The sequence below is a fragment of the Fusarium oxysporum genome, chromosome VIII, assembly GCF_013085055.1.
Source record: "Fusarium oxysporum Fo47 chromosome VIII, complete sequence".
Lineage (NCBI taxonomy): Eukaryota > Fungi > Ascomycota > Sordariomycetes > Hypocreales > Nectriaceae > Fusarium > Fusarium oxysporum.
In genome coordinates, this window is record NC_072847.1 from 1,834,275 (window position 1) to 1,849,350 (window position 15,076).

At 49.8% G+C, this 15,076-nt stretch overlaps 7 protein-coding genes across 7 annotated transcripts; 4 read left to right on the forward strand and 3 right to left on the reverse strand.

The window, feature by feature from the left end:
• The first annotated feature begins 371 nt into the window (after positions 1 to 371).
• On the forward strand, positions 372 to 1,235 carry FOBCDRAFT_48105 (histone-fold-containing protein). The gene is made up of 3 exons (XM_031188459.3): positions 372 to 565; positions 703 to 840; positions 899 to 1,235. Exons 1-3 carry the CDS (start codon positions 556 to 558, stop codon positions 1,060 to 1,062), a joined length of 312 nt encoding a protein of 103 aa, XP_031035724.1. The 5' UTR covers positions 372 to 555; the 3' UTR covers positions 1,063 to 1,235.
• Positions 1,192 to 2,178, reverse strand: FOBCDRAFT_48112 (TRAPP subunit TRS20). The gene is made up of 2 exons (XM_031188458.3): positions 1,832 to 2,178; positions 1,192 to 1,712 (listed from the first exon to the last, which is right to left on the reverse strand). The coding sequence occupies exons 1-2, from the start codon at positions 2,014 to 2,016 to the stop codon at positions 1,409 to 1,411; spliced, it is 489 nt and encodes a 162-aa protein (XP_031035723.1). The 5' UTR covers positions 2,017 to 2,178; the 3' UTR covers positions 1,192 to 1,408.
• Positions 2,179 to 2,315: 137 nt separating this feature from the next.
• Positions 2,316 to 3,128, forward strand: FOBCDRAFT_229472 (mitochondrial 54S ribosomal protein YmL31). The gene is made up of 2 exons (XM_031188457.2): positions 2,316 to 2,714; positions 2,774 to 3,128. Exons 1-2 carry the CDS (start codon positions 2,435 to 2,437, stop codon positions 2,824 to 2,826), a joined length of 333 nt encoding a protein of 110 aa, XP_031035722.1. The 5' UTR covers positions 2,316 to 2,434; the 3' UTR covers positions 2,827 to 3,128.
• On the reverse strand, positions 3,129 to 4,068 carry FOBCDRAFT_229474 (uncharacterized protein). Its single transcript, XM_059609806.1, has 3 exons — positions 3,802 to 4,068; positions 3,655 to 3,752; positions 3,129 to 3,578 (listed from the first exon to the last, which is right to left on the reverse strand). The coding sequence occupies exons 1-3, from the start codon at positions 3,865 to 3,867 to the stop codon at positions 3,221 to 3,223; spliced, it is 522 nt and encodes a 173-aa protein (XP_059465615.1). The 5' UTR covers positions 3,868 to 4,068; the 3' UTR covers positions 3,129 to 3,220.
• Positions 4,069 to 4,168: 100 nt separating this feature from the next.
• On the forward strand, positions 4,169 to 7,098 carry FOBCDRAFT_48122 (uncharacterized protein). The gene is made up of 2 exons (XM_031188455.3): positions 4,169 to 4,649; positions 4,704 to 7,098. Exons 1-2 carry the CDS (start codon positions 4,305 to 4,307, stop codon positions 7,029 to 7,031), a joined length of 2,673 nt encoding a protein of 890 aa, XP_031035720.2. The 5' UTR covers positions 4,169 to 4,304; the 3' UTR covers positions 7,032 to 7,098.
• Positions 7,099 to 8,443: 1,345 nt separating this feature from the next.
• FOBCDRAFT_278103 (uncharacterized protein) lies at positions 8,444 to 9,655 on the forward strand (the record flags this gene model as incomplete). The annotated part of the gene is made up of 2 exons (XM_031188454.2): positions 8,444 to 8,483; positions 8,550 to 9,655. The coding sequence occupies 2 exons, from the start codon at positions 8,444 to 8,446 to the stop codon at positions 9,653 to 9,655; spliced, it is 1,146 nt and encodes a 381-aa protein (XP_031035719.2).
• A 1,764-nt stretch (positions 9,656 to 11,419) lies between these two features.
• FOBCDRAFT_297151 (PrpF protein-domain-containing protein) lies at positions 11,420 to 14,997 on the reverse strand (the record flags this gene model as incomplete). The annotated part of the gene is made up of 7 exons (XM_059611905.1): positions 11,420 to 11,525; positions 11,575 to 11,809; positions 11,860 to 11,878; positions 12,137 to 12,361; positions 12,786 to 13,992; positions 14,263 to 14,272; positions 14,401 to 14,997. The coding sequence occupies 7 exons, from the start codon at positions 14,995 to 14,997 to the stop codon at positions 11,455 to 11,457; spliced, it is 2,364 nt and encodes a 787-aa protein (XP_059467757.1). The 3' UTR covers positions 11,420 to 11,454.
• Between the last annotated feature and the right edge of the window lie 79 nt (positions 14,998 to 15,076).

The following is a 15,076-nucleotide window of genomic DNA, read 5'->3' on the forward strand; positions in this document are numbered from 1 at the left end:
ATGCAGGTAAGGCAAACAGGTTGATCCCCAAGGTGTTCCAATAATACGCCATTTGAGCAGTTTTAAGAAATAGAGTGGACGTGACTCGAGCTCTTTTTTAGATTAACTACCTCAGAACAGCAGCACAGTGGCGCAACTCAATGCACGTCGTCCTCAAAGAACTGACCCACTCCCCACCTCCAAATTCTGGCTGCAGCTGGACCTGGCACAACAGGAGTGATCTGAGTTATCAGCCAATCAAAAAATCGAACCACAGCATCTCTCACGCGGGCATCCGAAAACGGCAAAGCGCCTCAATTATAGCGAATTCGGTGTCCATTTTTTCACTGATCCTGCCCGCATTTTAGCAGTGATTTCTGGCGCCTACAGTTGTTGTTTTTTACTGATTGCCTACACGTATTTATTCCTCCCCTTCTCGCCCCTCCCCGCAGCGTTTTTTCCCTTTCACTCTTCTCACTCCGCATCTTCAACGCGTCTCAACGTCATCTACAACATCGCGATAACGCGCCACATTCATCTATTTTCATCAAGACTTTATCACCTTCATCTATCATCATGACTGGACGTAAGTACTTATTTTTCTTTTTTGATGCATTCTTTCGCGTCGATGCATGGCCGTCGGTGCTGACCATGATGACGCGTTGATGAATCGCATTCAACTCCAAGCTTCACTCGTAAACATATACTAACGCTTCATGTTAGGTGGCAAGGGCGGCAAGGGCCTCGGCAAGGGCGGTGCCAAGCGTCACCGAAAGATTTTGCGAGACAACATTCAGGGAATCACCAAGCCCGCTATCCGACGTCTCGCTCGTCGTGGCGGTGTCAAGCGTATTTCTGCTAGTAAGTTGACCACAGCAATGCATTTCCACATTATGAAGATGCTAACCTTCTGCCTTAGTGATCTACGAGGAGACCCGTGGTGTTCTCAAGACCTTCCTCGAGGGTGTCATCCGCGACGCTGTCACCTACACTGAGCACGCCAAGCGCAAGACTGTCACCTCCCTCGACGTAGTCTACGCTCTCAAGCGCCAGGGACGTACCCTCTATGGTTTCGGTGGTTAAACAACTTTCTACCTTGATGGTTCGCTCTTGAGAAGGATTATTCAATTGCGCTTGTACGGCACTGGGATGGATGTATTTGACTAAGGCGTTGGGGAAACGGATATGATATTACCATAGGCGTCATGGAAGACGACCTTGCAAATGAATACCACATTGAACATTGATCACTTCATGATTCTCCACTACTCCAGGCATATACCCTCGTGATTTATGGCCTGCCCATATTATTACAGCTAGTATAATAGAGAACTTAGGCACCCGTATCAAGATGCGAACATCAGATTTACTGTATTGTATTAAGTTGAAAACATGGTATCATAAGAACGAGTAACTTTCCTGTCAACATTCAAAGGTATTTCCTCCCAGCTGCCGCTACCCTCGTTCTGAAGACAGGGCTACGCACCTCCATGTTGGCGCGGTAGAAGGGACTCATGATAGCCTTGACCCAATTCTCATAAACTTCCGTAAAGAACATTTTGATGGCTTCTTCAGTAGCTGGACTTGTGGGATTAGCCCCGATGGCAGTTGATGACCGTGATGATGTTCCTGTCGGGATGATGGGTTGATGGAGCAGGAGAAATTTGACGTTGCCGGCGGTGACGAAGCATGATATGTAGTTGTTGAAGAACTTGTCAATACACTTGAGATACCTGTAGAAGAAACAGAGTTTAGTATTATGTTGCGTCGTGTCACTTTTCTTTGAATCGGCCATGCGCAACCCCTTGCCTGCTTCAAAACCACCCTCTTCGAACGTGTGGGTATAACTCACATCTGTCCATGTGACCACTGGACCTCCTCTGCAATATCAAGACTGGAATGTAAGATGAACTGGTTCAAATGGCGGACTTGATCGCTGAAGCGCGACTGGCCGTCACCGCCCTGTTTAGAGGTGCCAAACTCATGCTCGAATAGAGGGTTGTCCTGAGTGCCGACGATGGCGAAGTAGTAACTCATGGTGCTGTGTGTTGCATCGGCCGCGGTCTAGCAATATCCTTTGGTTTCGCTGAGTGGAGGCGATTTATTCAAAGCTCTGGAGGCGCCACGTCGATGCTGTCGATGCTGTCACATACCCTACTTATAATGAACAGAATGAATGAATAGACGTCTGCATTGCTCTGGACTAGGCTAGCTACCTAGTAAATGGAAGCCCCCCCACTGGAGTACCTACCACTCCCCACTGACACGCCGCCCACTGTATCCGGCTCTCACAATGTTCCGCTGAGCTTCTCCGCCAATGCAGCCAACCAGCTTTCCTGCGCTAAGCGTCTGCGCGGCTCAATAGCCGCTGGCTACCGGGAAAAAGTTGACGTTCATTCGACAACCACCAAAAGACTCCTCTGGTTGTGTCTCCAACCCGTAACGCTATTCGACAATGTTCGGCGCATTCCGCATTACGAATCCTCTCTCAAGTGGCCTTCTTTGGAAGATCCCCTGGCGGTTGTCCAAGTTCCAGAAACGCCGCCACCGACTTCGCCTGCGAGCTGTCGACAATGTTGTAGCAACTGTTGATGCAGCTCTCGCCAAGAAAGGACAGACCCTCGAGGCTCTTGAGCGATGGAAGGCTGAGATGCCCACCGAGGCTGAGATGCTACCAAAGGACAAATATACCATGTTCGACCGCAAGGCCAAGCGTTACCGCAAGGGCATTCACAGTATGTCACTCTGCTCAGATTACCCAATTGCCCGGATTTCAATGCTGACAATTGCACAGAACTGCCCAAGTGGACAAGGGTATCCCAGCGAATCAACCCTCCTGGTTACTAGAAAGGCGATTTTGCAGAATTGGAGGAAGGACAATCGAGTTGAGGATCTAACGGAGAACGGCGTATTCATCCCATGGCGGGATTTGCAGGCAGATCCGCATTGGGATCTATGTACAACACCTATGTTTCACCTACGAACTTGAGAGGCAATGTGACGACCACATTTCCCGATATGATACATAACAAAAGGCTTTGGAGACGGTCTCAAATGCTGGTGAAGGAGCAGACCAGTGGCACGCATTGGGATAGAAGATAAGGAAAGAAATACCATATATGCACATAGAAGAGGGGATGCAGCTATTTCCCCAAATATCGAAGGCTCTGTGTTTTGAAAATCTAAGGGTATCGAGTCCTAATCGGCCGTTACGGACAACCGCCGCTTCCCTACTGTCCAATTACTTCCCCTCGGCGTATTCGTCTCGCTCTTCGGCTTGTATCGCTCTGCCAACACCTCCTCTGCCCTCATCGAAGTCCTCACGGTACTCGTCGCGAACTTGACCACCAGATTTACCACGGCCAAATTGACGTCCCTCTTCAAAGCCAGGATCCAGGTCGGTACGGATGATGCGCTCGTCGAGCTTGGTGCCGCCAATGTATTTTAGGCAGTCGAGGGCGTCCTGGTGTGTGTAGTACTCAACAAAGCAGAAACCGCAAGGCGTTTTGTTGAAGCGGTCGAGACCCATGACGAGGCGCTTGATCTCGCCGCACTTTGCGAAAAGTTCATAGACCTGCTCTTCGGTTGTGTAGAAGGATCTGTTGGCGCGATGAAAGTCAGCCTTATGCAATTGATCGCTGTGGTATTGTAAGCATTGTAGCGAGGAAAACATACAGGTTGCCGACATAGAGGGTTGTGGCATTGGCTAGAGGGTCAGCCTGGGGCTCTGAAGGTTGGTCATGGTCGTCATCGCGATCGCGTCTCCTCTTGTTCTAGCATGGTGTTAATAAGTGGTTCGAAAAGCGTGGGCAGATACCATACGCGGTTCTGATAGTAGGCGCTCGGCCTGTCGAGCCGCTCTACAGTGTTTCTGACGCCTGGTCGCATTGTCTTGTGACCTTCACTTATCGCGGGTTTCGAAGACGAATCGGAAAGGGTTCGGATTTATCAGAATGGGTAATTGCGCGCAACAAGGTACTGTATTTGCTTCTTGAGCTTCAACAGCTGAGACGATAGATGTTGGTGTAACAAGAGCAGCCTTGCCATGAGAGTGGGCCCTGCAGACAAGTGTGGCGGTGCATGTGGCATTCACTTATACCCTGCCTCTTGGTGCCGTGGTTACAAGCGCTAAAGCTTTGAGTGACGGATCGTGCGCCAGCCCCAGGCCTTCAGCCTCGTTATTTTCTTCCAAACATTCAAAGATCGCGACTTGCGCTCAGCTACAACTACTCTGAGTAGCTCATATAGCTCGCATTCTCACCTCGCCAGCTTCGCGAAGCTGTGCAAACATATTCGCCAACGAAGTTTGACTTTGTCCTCTCACCATGCCTAAGGTTAAGAGCTATTCCGCGGCTTGGCTGTCCAGCAACGCTCCCGGCCATCGTCTGTTTGAGCCATCATCTGAGGCGTCCAAGTCTCGTAGTTTGGAGTCAGCATATTCGTCCAAGAAGAAAACCATTCCTGGCCCGCGACGAACCATTGCTCATCGAGGGACTGAAGTATTTGTTGCTGTTGGTCGCGAAATCCGTTGGGGTGATCTTGCGTACTTGAAGGATGAATGGGCAAATCGTTATTCAAAGAGAGGATCATCGCAGGGCATTCGAATCAAGCGTGAGGACTCTACACAGCCATTCGATGACGAGAGCCTAGAGAGCGCTGCTGGATTAAGGGTATGTTCGAGTATCATGACTTAATAAATCGGTAGCTAACTTGCCACTGCGCAGACAATCAAGACTCCCGTTGCCGACGACATTCGACAGCTGATCATCTCCCCGAACTCGAACTTTTTGGCCATTCTGACCGCACATACTGTCCATATCTGCGTGCTCCCTGATCCCTCACACCTTACCAGTGAAGATGCTGGCCCTCTTAAACCAAAGATCTTCACGCTTGGTCCAACCACTCACGTTACCTCTCGATCTCCTATCGTCTCGGCCCTCTGGCATCCTTTGGGTGTCAGTGGCTCTTGTATCGTTACGACTACCGCGGATGCTATCGTACGTGTATGGGAATTGTCCACCACCGATCGATGGTCCTTCGACACACCTACTACGTCTGTCGACCTGAAGAAACTGGTGGACGGTACCACTCTGGATCAGGACTTTTCTGCCTCAGCAGCGGCCACCAATACGGCCTTCTCACCTGATTCGTTCGAAATGGAGGTGGCTGCTGCCAGTTTCTCTACTAAAGGGGCTGGCGGTTGGAACCCCATGACGTTGTGGGTGGCGATGCGAGAAGGAGATGTGTACGCCTTGTGTCCTTTGCTGCCTCAGAAATGGGCACCCCCCCCAACATTAATCCCTTCTCTGTCGGTATCGATCGTCACTACTGTTGCAAGTATCGAGGATGATCCGGATGTTGGAGAGCAGGAAAAGTTACTTGCCCAACAGCAATTAGAATGGATGGGAGAGCTAGATTCCCAAGAGCCAACAATCATGGAAGGGCCGATTGGTGAGCCTGTGACGGAGATTTACACGCGACCAACTCGACCGGGAATCATTCCTCGCCTGCAAGGCCCTTTTGAACTTCAGTCAGATCCTGATACAGGTGATGAGCTGGATACATCGGTTACCGATATGCTCGTCATCGGCAAGAAGACAGAGACTGAGCAGCTTATGATGGGCGAAGAAGAAGATTTGGATATGGACGACGGGGATCAAGAAGGCCTTTCTCTGACCGTGCTCTGCCTCTTGTCAACGAGCGGCCAAGTTCGCGTATATCTTGATCTCGAGGGTGTCCAGGCTCAATGGCTGCCACCCAAGAACAAGAATAAACTTGGTCGGCTACTTGCTGAAGCTGAAACTCCATCTCTTCTTTCCTTCCAGGCCATTGATACAATGACACCCGTGGAAGTGAATGAGGATAGCTGGCCAGTTTTCAGCAACGACGTCACATCTCGCTACAACTTCTTTGTCACACACCATGCTGCGATCACATTTATTTCTCTTACTTCCTGGATCTTCCGTCTTGAGAGCGAGTTGAATGGAGATTCCGAAGCAGGAACTGACTTTAGAATTGGCCTGCTTGTCAACTCTCAGTCTACAAGGGACCGCATCTACTCACAACCCACTGCCGATATTGCGGTGCCCTTAGCTGCATGCAATGCTCTGCGAGACCCTGACGTTGGCTACTTTCTCCTTTCAGCGACTCCCTACGAGCCCATCGCCCTGACCTTCGACACACCAGAAGTCGATCTTGCTCCAATTCGTCAAGAAAGCCCCAGCTATGAACGGGAAGCTAGTATGGCACCACTGGACTTTTATGAGCCTCGCCCCGTGTTCAACCCGTCTCATACATTTGATGAGGGCTCTGCTCTGCCTACACTGCTTGAGAGGCTCCGCACATCCCGTCACAAGACAGTTGTCAACCAGGAAGTAAGACTAAGCCCACTTACGTTGCAAATCTTTACCGATGCGCATAAGGTCTTGGCAGATGAGACGCATCGCCTTGGAATGGCTGCGGCTGAAGTATTCCGGCGATGTGAACTTCTTCAGAGTGAGCTTAAGCAACAAGTCATGAAGGCGAACGAGGTAAAGGGTAAGATCGACACAATTAACGGGTCGCACCGTGATGGAGAGGCGGATAATGCCATGTACGATCGGCGAGTTAGTGCAGCAAGGGACCGCCAGGACCGGCTGACTGAGCGCCTCGAAAACCTACGCAAGATTGTAGGTAAGGCGACCACGCGTGACTTGAGTGCCAAGGAACGTGCCTTTGTTGAGGAAGTGAAGTCCATGGAAGCCAGCATCTCGGCTCCGGATTACGCGGAGCTGGCATCAGGCAAATCCAAGGCGACACCGGCACAGGCTAAGCAGCTGTGGAAACGTCTGGAAGACATTAAGCACCTGCAGGCTGACCTTACTGCCGAAGTGGAGGCCATGAACAAGGCGACAGGGGCGACGGATGGGCCCGCTACACCTTCGGCCGAGTTACGGATCCCACAAGAGGTTCGCCGGGCGAAGTTGCAGCAGGTCCAAGGACTTCTATCAAGAGAAACAGCCTTGGTGGATGCTGTCACTGCACGACTGGAACGGCTGCAAACCAGTGTCTGAAACTGATATATGTACGATACCTACGACTCTGCAGAGTATAATAAGAAGTGCTTCCGTTGGATTTCTATCCATTCTCCCATTCCTTGACAAAATTTTCCCAGGACAACCATTCTTCGCAATGGGAGGCAAGTGAAGTAGTCAAACCTAAGACTGTCTCTCATTGGCATCTTTACACATTGAAGCCAGCAGAGAGGGGCAATTCGAAGTTAAGGCAGAGATCGTCATAGCAACAATTACATACACGATTGCCAAGCACATATCCTGGATAACAAGACAACTCGATCAAAAGCAAAAACGATTGACCAAGGAAACAAGGCTTTGGCATCCCTATCTATAACTCCGCGGCAACACAATTGGGCTGACAAGCCCCCTTTTTATTATCAGCGAAATATATTACTTTGTTGAGAAGTTAAGTTGAGACAGGCTGGTACGTTGTGCTTGGCTGTGGACCAATCATTCTCACGAGGCGAATCGCAGCCATGAATCAACTTGCTGAGCTTTTTTGTGGCTACACGATGACTGTTTGGTTTCTTGAGCGTTTGCTAATTGTTTTATTCTAGCTTGTGTATGATTTCCTAAAAAGAAACGAGAATAAAGCTCGGAAACCAAGAAAGAACGTATTTGCTTTGGTTTTGTGGTTGTGTGACAAGCTGAAGGACACAACAAGGCAGAAACTTGAGCACGGTTGGTTGGGTGCTTACCACACACGAACAATACAGGGAGATCCTTGGGCATCTACTGGCCCAAATAGGTTGCCTTAAATGCAGCCCGCAGTCTGTCGGAATGCATAGTGTCCGTTCCTGGTATCAGCCATTGGCCATTAGCCCATGGAACAATACCTATTCTGGTTTCTCTGCGGATAGCCACGATAGTCCACGACGTGTCTTCTTATGAGGTTCTACCAAGGCGCTTCGTGGTATCACGATTACGAATTGTCTGCTGTTGGACTCTACCAGACTTACACGGCATGAATTACGAGAAATGGCCTCGGTAACGGGAATCAAAGTCAGAGCATCGCGGCCTTTGCGCGACGTTTGCTTTGCAAGCCTTTGTGCCAAGTATCTCCTATATTGCTCGGCTATACATACCTCCCAAACCGGGATAGACATGACTGGCCGCCTTATTCCATGGGGGCGTCATCTATCGGCTTGTTAGAAACACCTTCCCTGCAGGCTTTGTTTGGGTGTGAGGTATTATACATAGATGTTTTTGACACTGGGCACACCACACACCACCACCCAGTTTGCTGTTCCTACATAAAGGTATTGCACTTCCACTTTTACAAAGCTCAACTCTACCACGCCATCACCTCTGTTCAGCACATTGAGCAGTCCTTTACTAACCCCTTTTCTTCATCAATGACCTTGTTGCGTCGAGCCTGTCAGGATCCAGCACTTCCACCTCAGTCAGATATGGCACCTCATCTTATGGATTCGAAGGGTTTCATTTTGCGTGAGTCTGAATCTTAACTTTGACCGATTCATTTGTGAATACGTTACTGATTTGACCGGACTAAAGAGAACTGCCGTGTGTCCGCCGAAAGCTCGGATGCTGACTTCGAAGTCCTGACTCGGATCGACCTAAGTCGTCAGTGGCATGCTTTCGTTCTCAAGACAGAAGGCGGGAAACGCACCAAATATCTTGAGGAAAAGGCCCCCCGACCCGAGCGTGCACTCGAACTGCTTCACGAGGCCTCGGCTCGTTTGGTAGATCAGTATGTAACCTGTCACGGCTACGATCTTCCTCCTGGTGCTACCAAGAGCTCATCTGGTATGCGCGGTGGTTCAGTGAAACCAGATGTCATTGCTTGTAGTTCCTCTGACAGCGAAGCCTTTGCCTCGGACTCTGACGATTCTGCACTTCCTCCCCGTCGCTCCCACCGACGAAGCCATCGCAGTGGCCGAGCGGCTGGCGAAGCAGCCAACACACGACCAGACCGAGCAGAGGCAGATTCAGGTAGCGACAGTGATGAGCCTACTAGTCGCCGTACCCCTTTTTGGGGGGGATCTCCTCCTCGTCCAGCGGGAATGCCATCTCACGGTCATCCCCCTCCCCCTCAACCATGGGGTTACTCGATGCCAATACAGGCACAAGCATCAGCACCGGCACCAGTCCCTGCCCCTATTCCAGGCATTCGACCAGGTCCCTCGATGGTTCCTCCACCACCAGGTAGAAGCATTTCCATTCCGCCCATGGTTGGCAAGTCGTATCCTGCACGTCTCAACATTACCTGGCCAGGCAATGGAAAGAGGAACATGCTTGTCAATGTCTCGCCAACCGTTCACTACCTCCAGCAAGTTGCAGTCAACGAGGCAAACATGCGCCCCACGGGGTTTGTCAACTCATCTTCGGCACCGTACCTCCCTCTGCCGAATCGTTCTAGCAATGGTCACGCTCTTCTCAGAGCCATGGTACGCCGTGTCACGCTGGACGAGGACGACACTTATGAGATCGCGGCTTTTGGAAATGACTTATCTGCCTTGTTCCGCAGTACTTCGAGCATCCCCAAGTTCGAGATTGAAATCATCAATGCCAACATTGTCCCCATCTTTCCACCAATGCCGCCTCCTCCGCGTCCTGCCTCGGTTGCCTCCTCGCGAAGCAGCGTCGAAATTGCGGACTAAATCAGGAAATTTCTTTGCACCACTCACAAGCACCGAGGACGGTGCCACACAGTCTTTTCAGAGGGCAATCATGTATCAGTGAGCATACGGCTAAGGCGAAACGGGTTGAATAGGTGAGTTAAACTAGGGTATTGAGACGGGAGTTTGGGATGACGAGAGATGTCTGCCACTTAACAAACTGTGCACATTGGGTCACCGGCGCGTTATTGAGTCAGGGATGTTTTATTTCTTAGCCATTCTTCGCCAAACTTGTTAACACTAGAATGGTACTTTGTGAATAGAGGTTGTCGTTGTTGAACTTGACTTTACAACCATGAACGTGAACTGAAATGGTTACATATTCAGCATCTGGCCGTCTCTATTAGTTAGAGGAAACCTTATTGTGCTTTCTGCAGATTCGAACCGTTACCCCTGATACTTGCACTTGTGTTACTGCAGGCCTGTGCGAATATAATGACGAGTAACGTTTGAGGTCGATAATCTGATACTGTGTCTAGATCTATGCTCCTATTGGCAGGATATTTCAAAGCACACGGGCAGCCATAAGTTGAGCGACTAAGACCTAACTCAGCCTCCGCCTCACTTTATCGGCAGCATGACGGTAGTGACTCGAACTTTACCACTGCAACACATTATAATTGATGATCATGGCCTCATGGAGATAGCAGGATCAACGGGAACTAATCGACGCTGGGAGGACATTGATAAAGGGGAGTCGTCGAATGAGGCGGCAAAGAACGTGTGGCTGATGTGCAATCTAATGCAGCTTCGAGCAGGGATTTAACATGGGAAACAGGGATTCTTCAAGTTAGTGAAGACGAATATCATGACTACTCTTGACGATATCACAAAATGAAAATGTGATATATGTCACAAATTTGAGTGCAGACGAAGGGTGTCACCACGTTGTTGTTGATGAACAAATGAAGGTCAAACATGACCAGTAGATTTGAGAACAGCTCATCTCCGTAGTGGCTGACCATATTCTTCACCGACTGGATATTATGCACGCATATGCATATGGCGTCCAGCCCATCGGGATGCCGTGTTACTGTTACTTGGCATAGCGTATAGGCAACCGCCTCTGAAGAGAATCCTGGAGCAGCTCGCCAATGTCGATAGCCTCACGGCATGTCATAACACGAATTGGAGAGGATTGTATACATCAAGTGCATGAAAACAAGGGTATCATCAGGCCAAGTGACTGGTTCAAAGAGGCTTGCCACAGAATAAGCCTTGGAGATGAGCTGAGGGCCCCAACAAGTGCTTGTGCTATGGGCGCGGCCCACAACGTTCGGGATCCGACAGCACGGTAAGAGCGGTTATGGAAACGAGGCGAGACGGGATATGGGCTTAGACTGGTTATAGTGTGTAGATGGAGACAAGGGTGAAGGGGGGAGGCAAGATCCTGGCGGTGTAGAGAAGGCCTTGTTTTGGCGAGGCTTGAGTGGAAAGGAGCTGCGAGAGGAGAATAGAGTTTGGTGATTATGAAACAATACACCACATTGATGTCACCTTAGCCGTGACAAGGCGTACTAGCTTTCCACAAAGACTAGAGGTGAAGATTGCTTGCCTTGACGATGTGTAAGAATTGTATAGGGGGCTCCAACTAACACAATGCATTTCTTGGTCTACACAGCCAACTGTGCTGCATAGCACTGTAGTGTAGTGTCAGCCCATAACTTGATTCTAGAGCAGTCTGTCGTATACTGTGCTGTTTCACTACTTTCATCTATCACAGATGACCTTTCACCTGAAACCTGTGACAGCATCAACCTGTACTCCACGCCTTACACTCATCACTCCCTCTTCCTCTCTTCCAATGCTGCAAACGCCCTGGCAACCTGCAGCCAACTATCTTGTAGCAACACTACATCCTCAAGTTAGCCTAGGTGCTTGAAGTCGATGGTCTAACTCACCGAGAGGTACAATGGCCCAAGGCAGGTTGAAACCAACATAATAGATCCAAAAGTACAGAGTCTCCGGGCGGCTGTACGCCACGCCATGCACTCTCGACTCATTCCAGTTGGTCAGGTAATATAACGCAACGCCGTACACATGTGCAGTACAGACGATGACCTGCACGACGTGGCGACTGTGCCAATCCCTAAGTATACCTACCACGGCGAGGAATGAGAGGGGTCCCCAGGCGAGCTGTAGAGGCTGTGTAAGCCAATGAAGCGAGAGAAGCATGCTTAACTTACACATGTGATGGTCTCTACGCTCACGGTGAAGATGTCGTGGGTCAGGTAGCGGGAGTCTGATAGAGTGTATTCCTTCCACAGCTGGGCGAAGAGGGACGACATGCCAGGGAGTTGATAGCGGTAGACAAGATAGTATCCTTGACAAGTAAGCACCCTGACGTTGTGACGGGGTCATTCTCTTTGCCTCACCTTCAAAGGCGATATGCAAGAAACCGCCTGCAATCAACCCCCAGTTAGTCTTTTCATCCTCTTCTTTTGTATAAGTGCAGGACTTGACTTACACAGCGCAAACCAAGCAGCAGCAAATTTATCGATAGGCCGCACAGGCTTTGCAGTACGTGTCGTTTGCCAAAGTGTAAGTCCAATCACAGCACCAACGATTGCACCGAAGGTAGCTATCAACTCTGCCACTGGTGTGCTGTTGGGGAGATATCCTGGGATAGCGGCGTCAACCGGAAAGTATGGATGTTTAAGGTCAGCCATTGTGCAACTTTGGGACAATCTATGATCATCAGCAGGTAGAAGAGTCGACTAGTAGGACTCATTAGAGACCGAAGAACTTTGAGCTCCAGTGTAAACTCAATGGACTTGTGTAATCAGAATATTGAACAGACAGACACACGGCAGTTGTTTGGTGATGGTTTAATTAACCCCTTGTTCATCACGTGATGGCATCAAACCACATGCAATTTCATTCTGTCTCTTGAACATATGAGTTTTCATGTAGTTACGGAGTAGTATCAATCAATATATTGCAGAGTCGTATTTCTAACTGCCTGAGTTGGGCGACATTTCATGTGTTTCGACTCATTCAAATCCGACTTGAACCCTTACAAACGTAGGCCGACCAACCCCAATATCCCTAATGGTGACAATAATATACAGAAACTTGTGAACAACACACTCAATCAAATCCTTAATAGTACACATCCCCCTTCATGAGTACCCTGGCCGTCCGTAAGAGTTGCGCAGACTCAATCTTCCCATCTCGAATGACAGTCCCAATGTCAACTTTGCCACTCGGATGCCCAATACTAACCGTCTCCTTTGACTGACCCCCTATCAGATCAGACGCAAGTGTCCCTTTGAGTTGGGAAGCAGCCCCGAGGCAGAGCGCTAGAGTTAACGGCACAGCCTTGTGTGCCTGGCCCATAGACAAAGCAAGGCATCTGATATCAACGTCTGGCGAACCACTCGAGGGGAACAAAAGGACAATTTTGGGAACACTCTCCGTGTTAGGATCGAGGCCCATGAGACTAGCACCGGCTCGACGTATCTCTCCAAGCTTTTTCTTGAGTTCGGGGTTTGACTCGACGATAGCTGGTGTGAGAGACATGTGATCAGCAAGTCCCAAGCTTTCAGTAGTGATGAAAACACCGGGATTTCCCACATCAACAAGAGATGCCTTGATCTTGGTACCGTCTCGCAGTTGGAGGACATCCACGGGGTTTCCCGTTGGAAGGGCTTTGCCGGTCTTCGCACCAGCAGGATCAATGAAGCTCATGATGACCTTGGAGCCTGTTCCTGGAACCCCGTCCATGGCATACTCTCCTTGATGCGCATACTTGAGAGGCTCGCCTTCAACTTGAAACTTTGAACTCATGACCTTATTAGTATTGGTATTCAAGAACCGCACAGTGGCCCACTGCAATCCATTCTCATCCTGCTCAACAGCCTTGGCCTGAGCCGACAGCAGCCCACTATCCCACGCCGCAGGGCCAACTAAGGACGACATGTTGCCGCAATTCCCTGCCATATCGAGGCTTCCATCGCGGATTCCAACTTGCACAAATGTGAAATCCACATCCACGTCTTCTCTCGAAGGTGATCCAAGGATGACGATCTTTGAGGTCGACGAGATGCCAGAGCCCATGCCATTGAGCTGGCGTCCGTAGGGGTCGGGCGAGCCCATTGCTGGAGGGAGTATTTTATGCCATTGGGATTCTGGGGGAAGATCTTTACGGTGGATGACGAGACCGTTTGATGTTCCGCCACGGGCAAACCATGCAGGGAAGCTTGAGGCTGGTGTTGAGGTGGTCATCAGGCGGGTTTGGGAGAGTCTAACTGAACGGATGATGTGTCGTGATAAGGGTTTACAAGTTGCCATGATTGCCGTATTCCAGCCGAATAAATCTATAAAAGATGTTTATAAGTCGAGAGGATGTTGTATAAAGGTTCAAGCTGCCCGGGGATAGCTCGGAGGTCCGAGACCAGAGTTCGGATGGTGAACTGGAGGAGTGAGAGACGCTGAATGTTTAGTGGTCGATGCGCTGTAACATCACTGCATCTATCTACCTTTGCTTCAACTTGGACTTCTAAAACATTGTATCGATTCCTTTCTTCGTCAAAGCAAAACAACAATGCTGGCCTGGTCCCATCGTATATCTATCTAACCGCATGAACTAAACTTTCTCTGACAAAGGAGAAGGATGGCAAAAAGAACACAAGACAACGCATCAGGCAACAAAGATCCTTGGAGAATAAACCCATCTCAATGTCGCCGTAACATCAGTCCTTCTCAATCCAGAATCTCCTCATGACTCGATCAGCATAGTCCTCATCCATCCCCCAATTCTCAACAGCATCCTCGATTCCATCCTCCATACGCTCGATGTACTCCTCTCGAGGCACATCCTCCTCCACCCTCATCTCATCAACATACACCAAGGCTCTCAGCGTCTCGTCCTCTTCCTTGTTTGCACTCGCCCACTTGACATCCACCTGGAACTTCTGATATGCCGATGGAACGCCCTCATATCTGTCGAGGCTCTCTTCGTCATCTGCCGGAACAAGGTACAGTAGCCCATATACACCCTCCTCGGGCTTCTGCTTCTGCTTCTGCTTCTCCTTGCCTTTGCCCTTTGTGCTCGGCTGGCGGTTGTCTTCAGCTTCTGGCGTTTCATCGTTGTCTGAATCGATAGGGAGCTGTACGACGTTGGCATAGCCGCGTTCGTTGATGATCCATCTCCAGCCCTTGAGATATGCGAGGCCAACGGGTGTGGAGTATGGGCAGCGCATACGCATCTGCTTAGTCGAGAGGTTTGATCCGTATGCAAAGTAGAGAACCTCTGAGAGATTCTCCTGCATGAGCGTCATGGTGCTGTCCTGCGAAGGTTGGCTATCGCCCTGAGAGCTCATGGTTGCTCTGGTCGTTGGTTGGCTTATATAGCCTCTAAGCCAGTGTTAGTCGAGACTGAGCATGCATATCCCTAGTCCA

What these genes read in the sequence shown, in the direction of transcription:
- FOBCDRAFT_48105 (XM_031188459.3), top strand. An exon ending in TGTCAAGCGTATTTCTGCTA is followed by an intron (nt 841 to 898) that starts GTAAGTTGACCA and finishes CTTCTGCCTTAG; the next exon opens with TGATCTACGAGGAGACCCGT.
- FOBCDRAFT_229472 (XM_031188457.2), top strand. Translation starts at nt 2,435, where the DNA reads ATGTTCGGCGCATTCCGCATTACGAATCCTCTCTCAAGTGGCCTTCTT. An exon ending in TTACCGCAAGGGCATTCACA is followed by an intron (nt 2,715 to 2,773) that starts GTATGTCACTCT and finishes ACAATTGCACAG; the next exon opens with AACTGCCCAAGTGGACAAGG.
- FOBCDRAFT_48122 (XM_031188455.3), top strand. Translation starts at nt 4,305, where the DNA reads ATGCCTAAGGTTAAGAGCTATTCCGCGGCTTGGCTGTCCAGCAACGCT. An exon ending in AGAGCGCTGCTGGATTAAGG is followed by an intron (nt 4,650 to 4,703) that starts GTATGTTCGAGT and finishes GCCACTGCGCAG; the next exon opens with ACAATCAAGACTCCCGTTGC.
- FOBCDRAFT_229474 (XM_059609806.1), bottom strand. Translation starts at nt 3,867, where the DNA reads ATGCGACCAGGCGTCAGAAACACTGTAGAGCGGCTCGACAGGCCGAGC. An exon ending in GCGCCTACTATCAGAACCGC is followed by an intron (nt 3,753 to 3,801) that starts GTATGGTATCTG and finishes ACACCATGCTAG; the next exon opens with AACAAGAGGAGACGCGATCG. An exon ending in ACCCTCTATGTCGGCAACCT is followed by an intron (nt 3,579 to 3,654) that starts GTATGTTTTCCT and finishes TCGCGCCAACAG; the next exon opens with ATCCTTCTACACAACCGAAG.
- FOBCDRAFT_48112 (XM_031188458.3), bottom strand. Translation starts at nt 2,016, where the DNA reads ATGAGTTACTACTTCGCCATCGTCGGCACTCAGGACAACCCTCTATTC. An exon ending in CAGTGGTCACATGGACAGAT is followed by an intron (nt 1,713 to 1,831) that starts GTGAGTTATACC and finishes TTTCTTCTACAG; the next exon opens with GTATCTCAAGTGTATTGACA.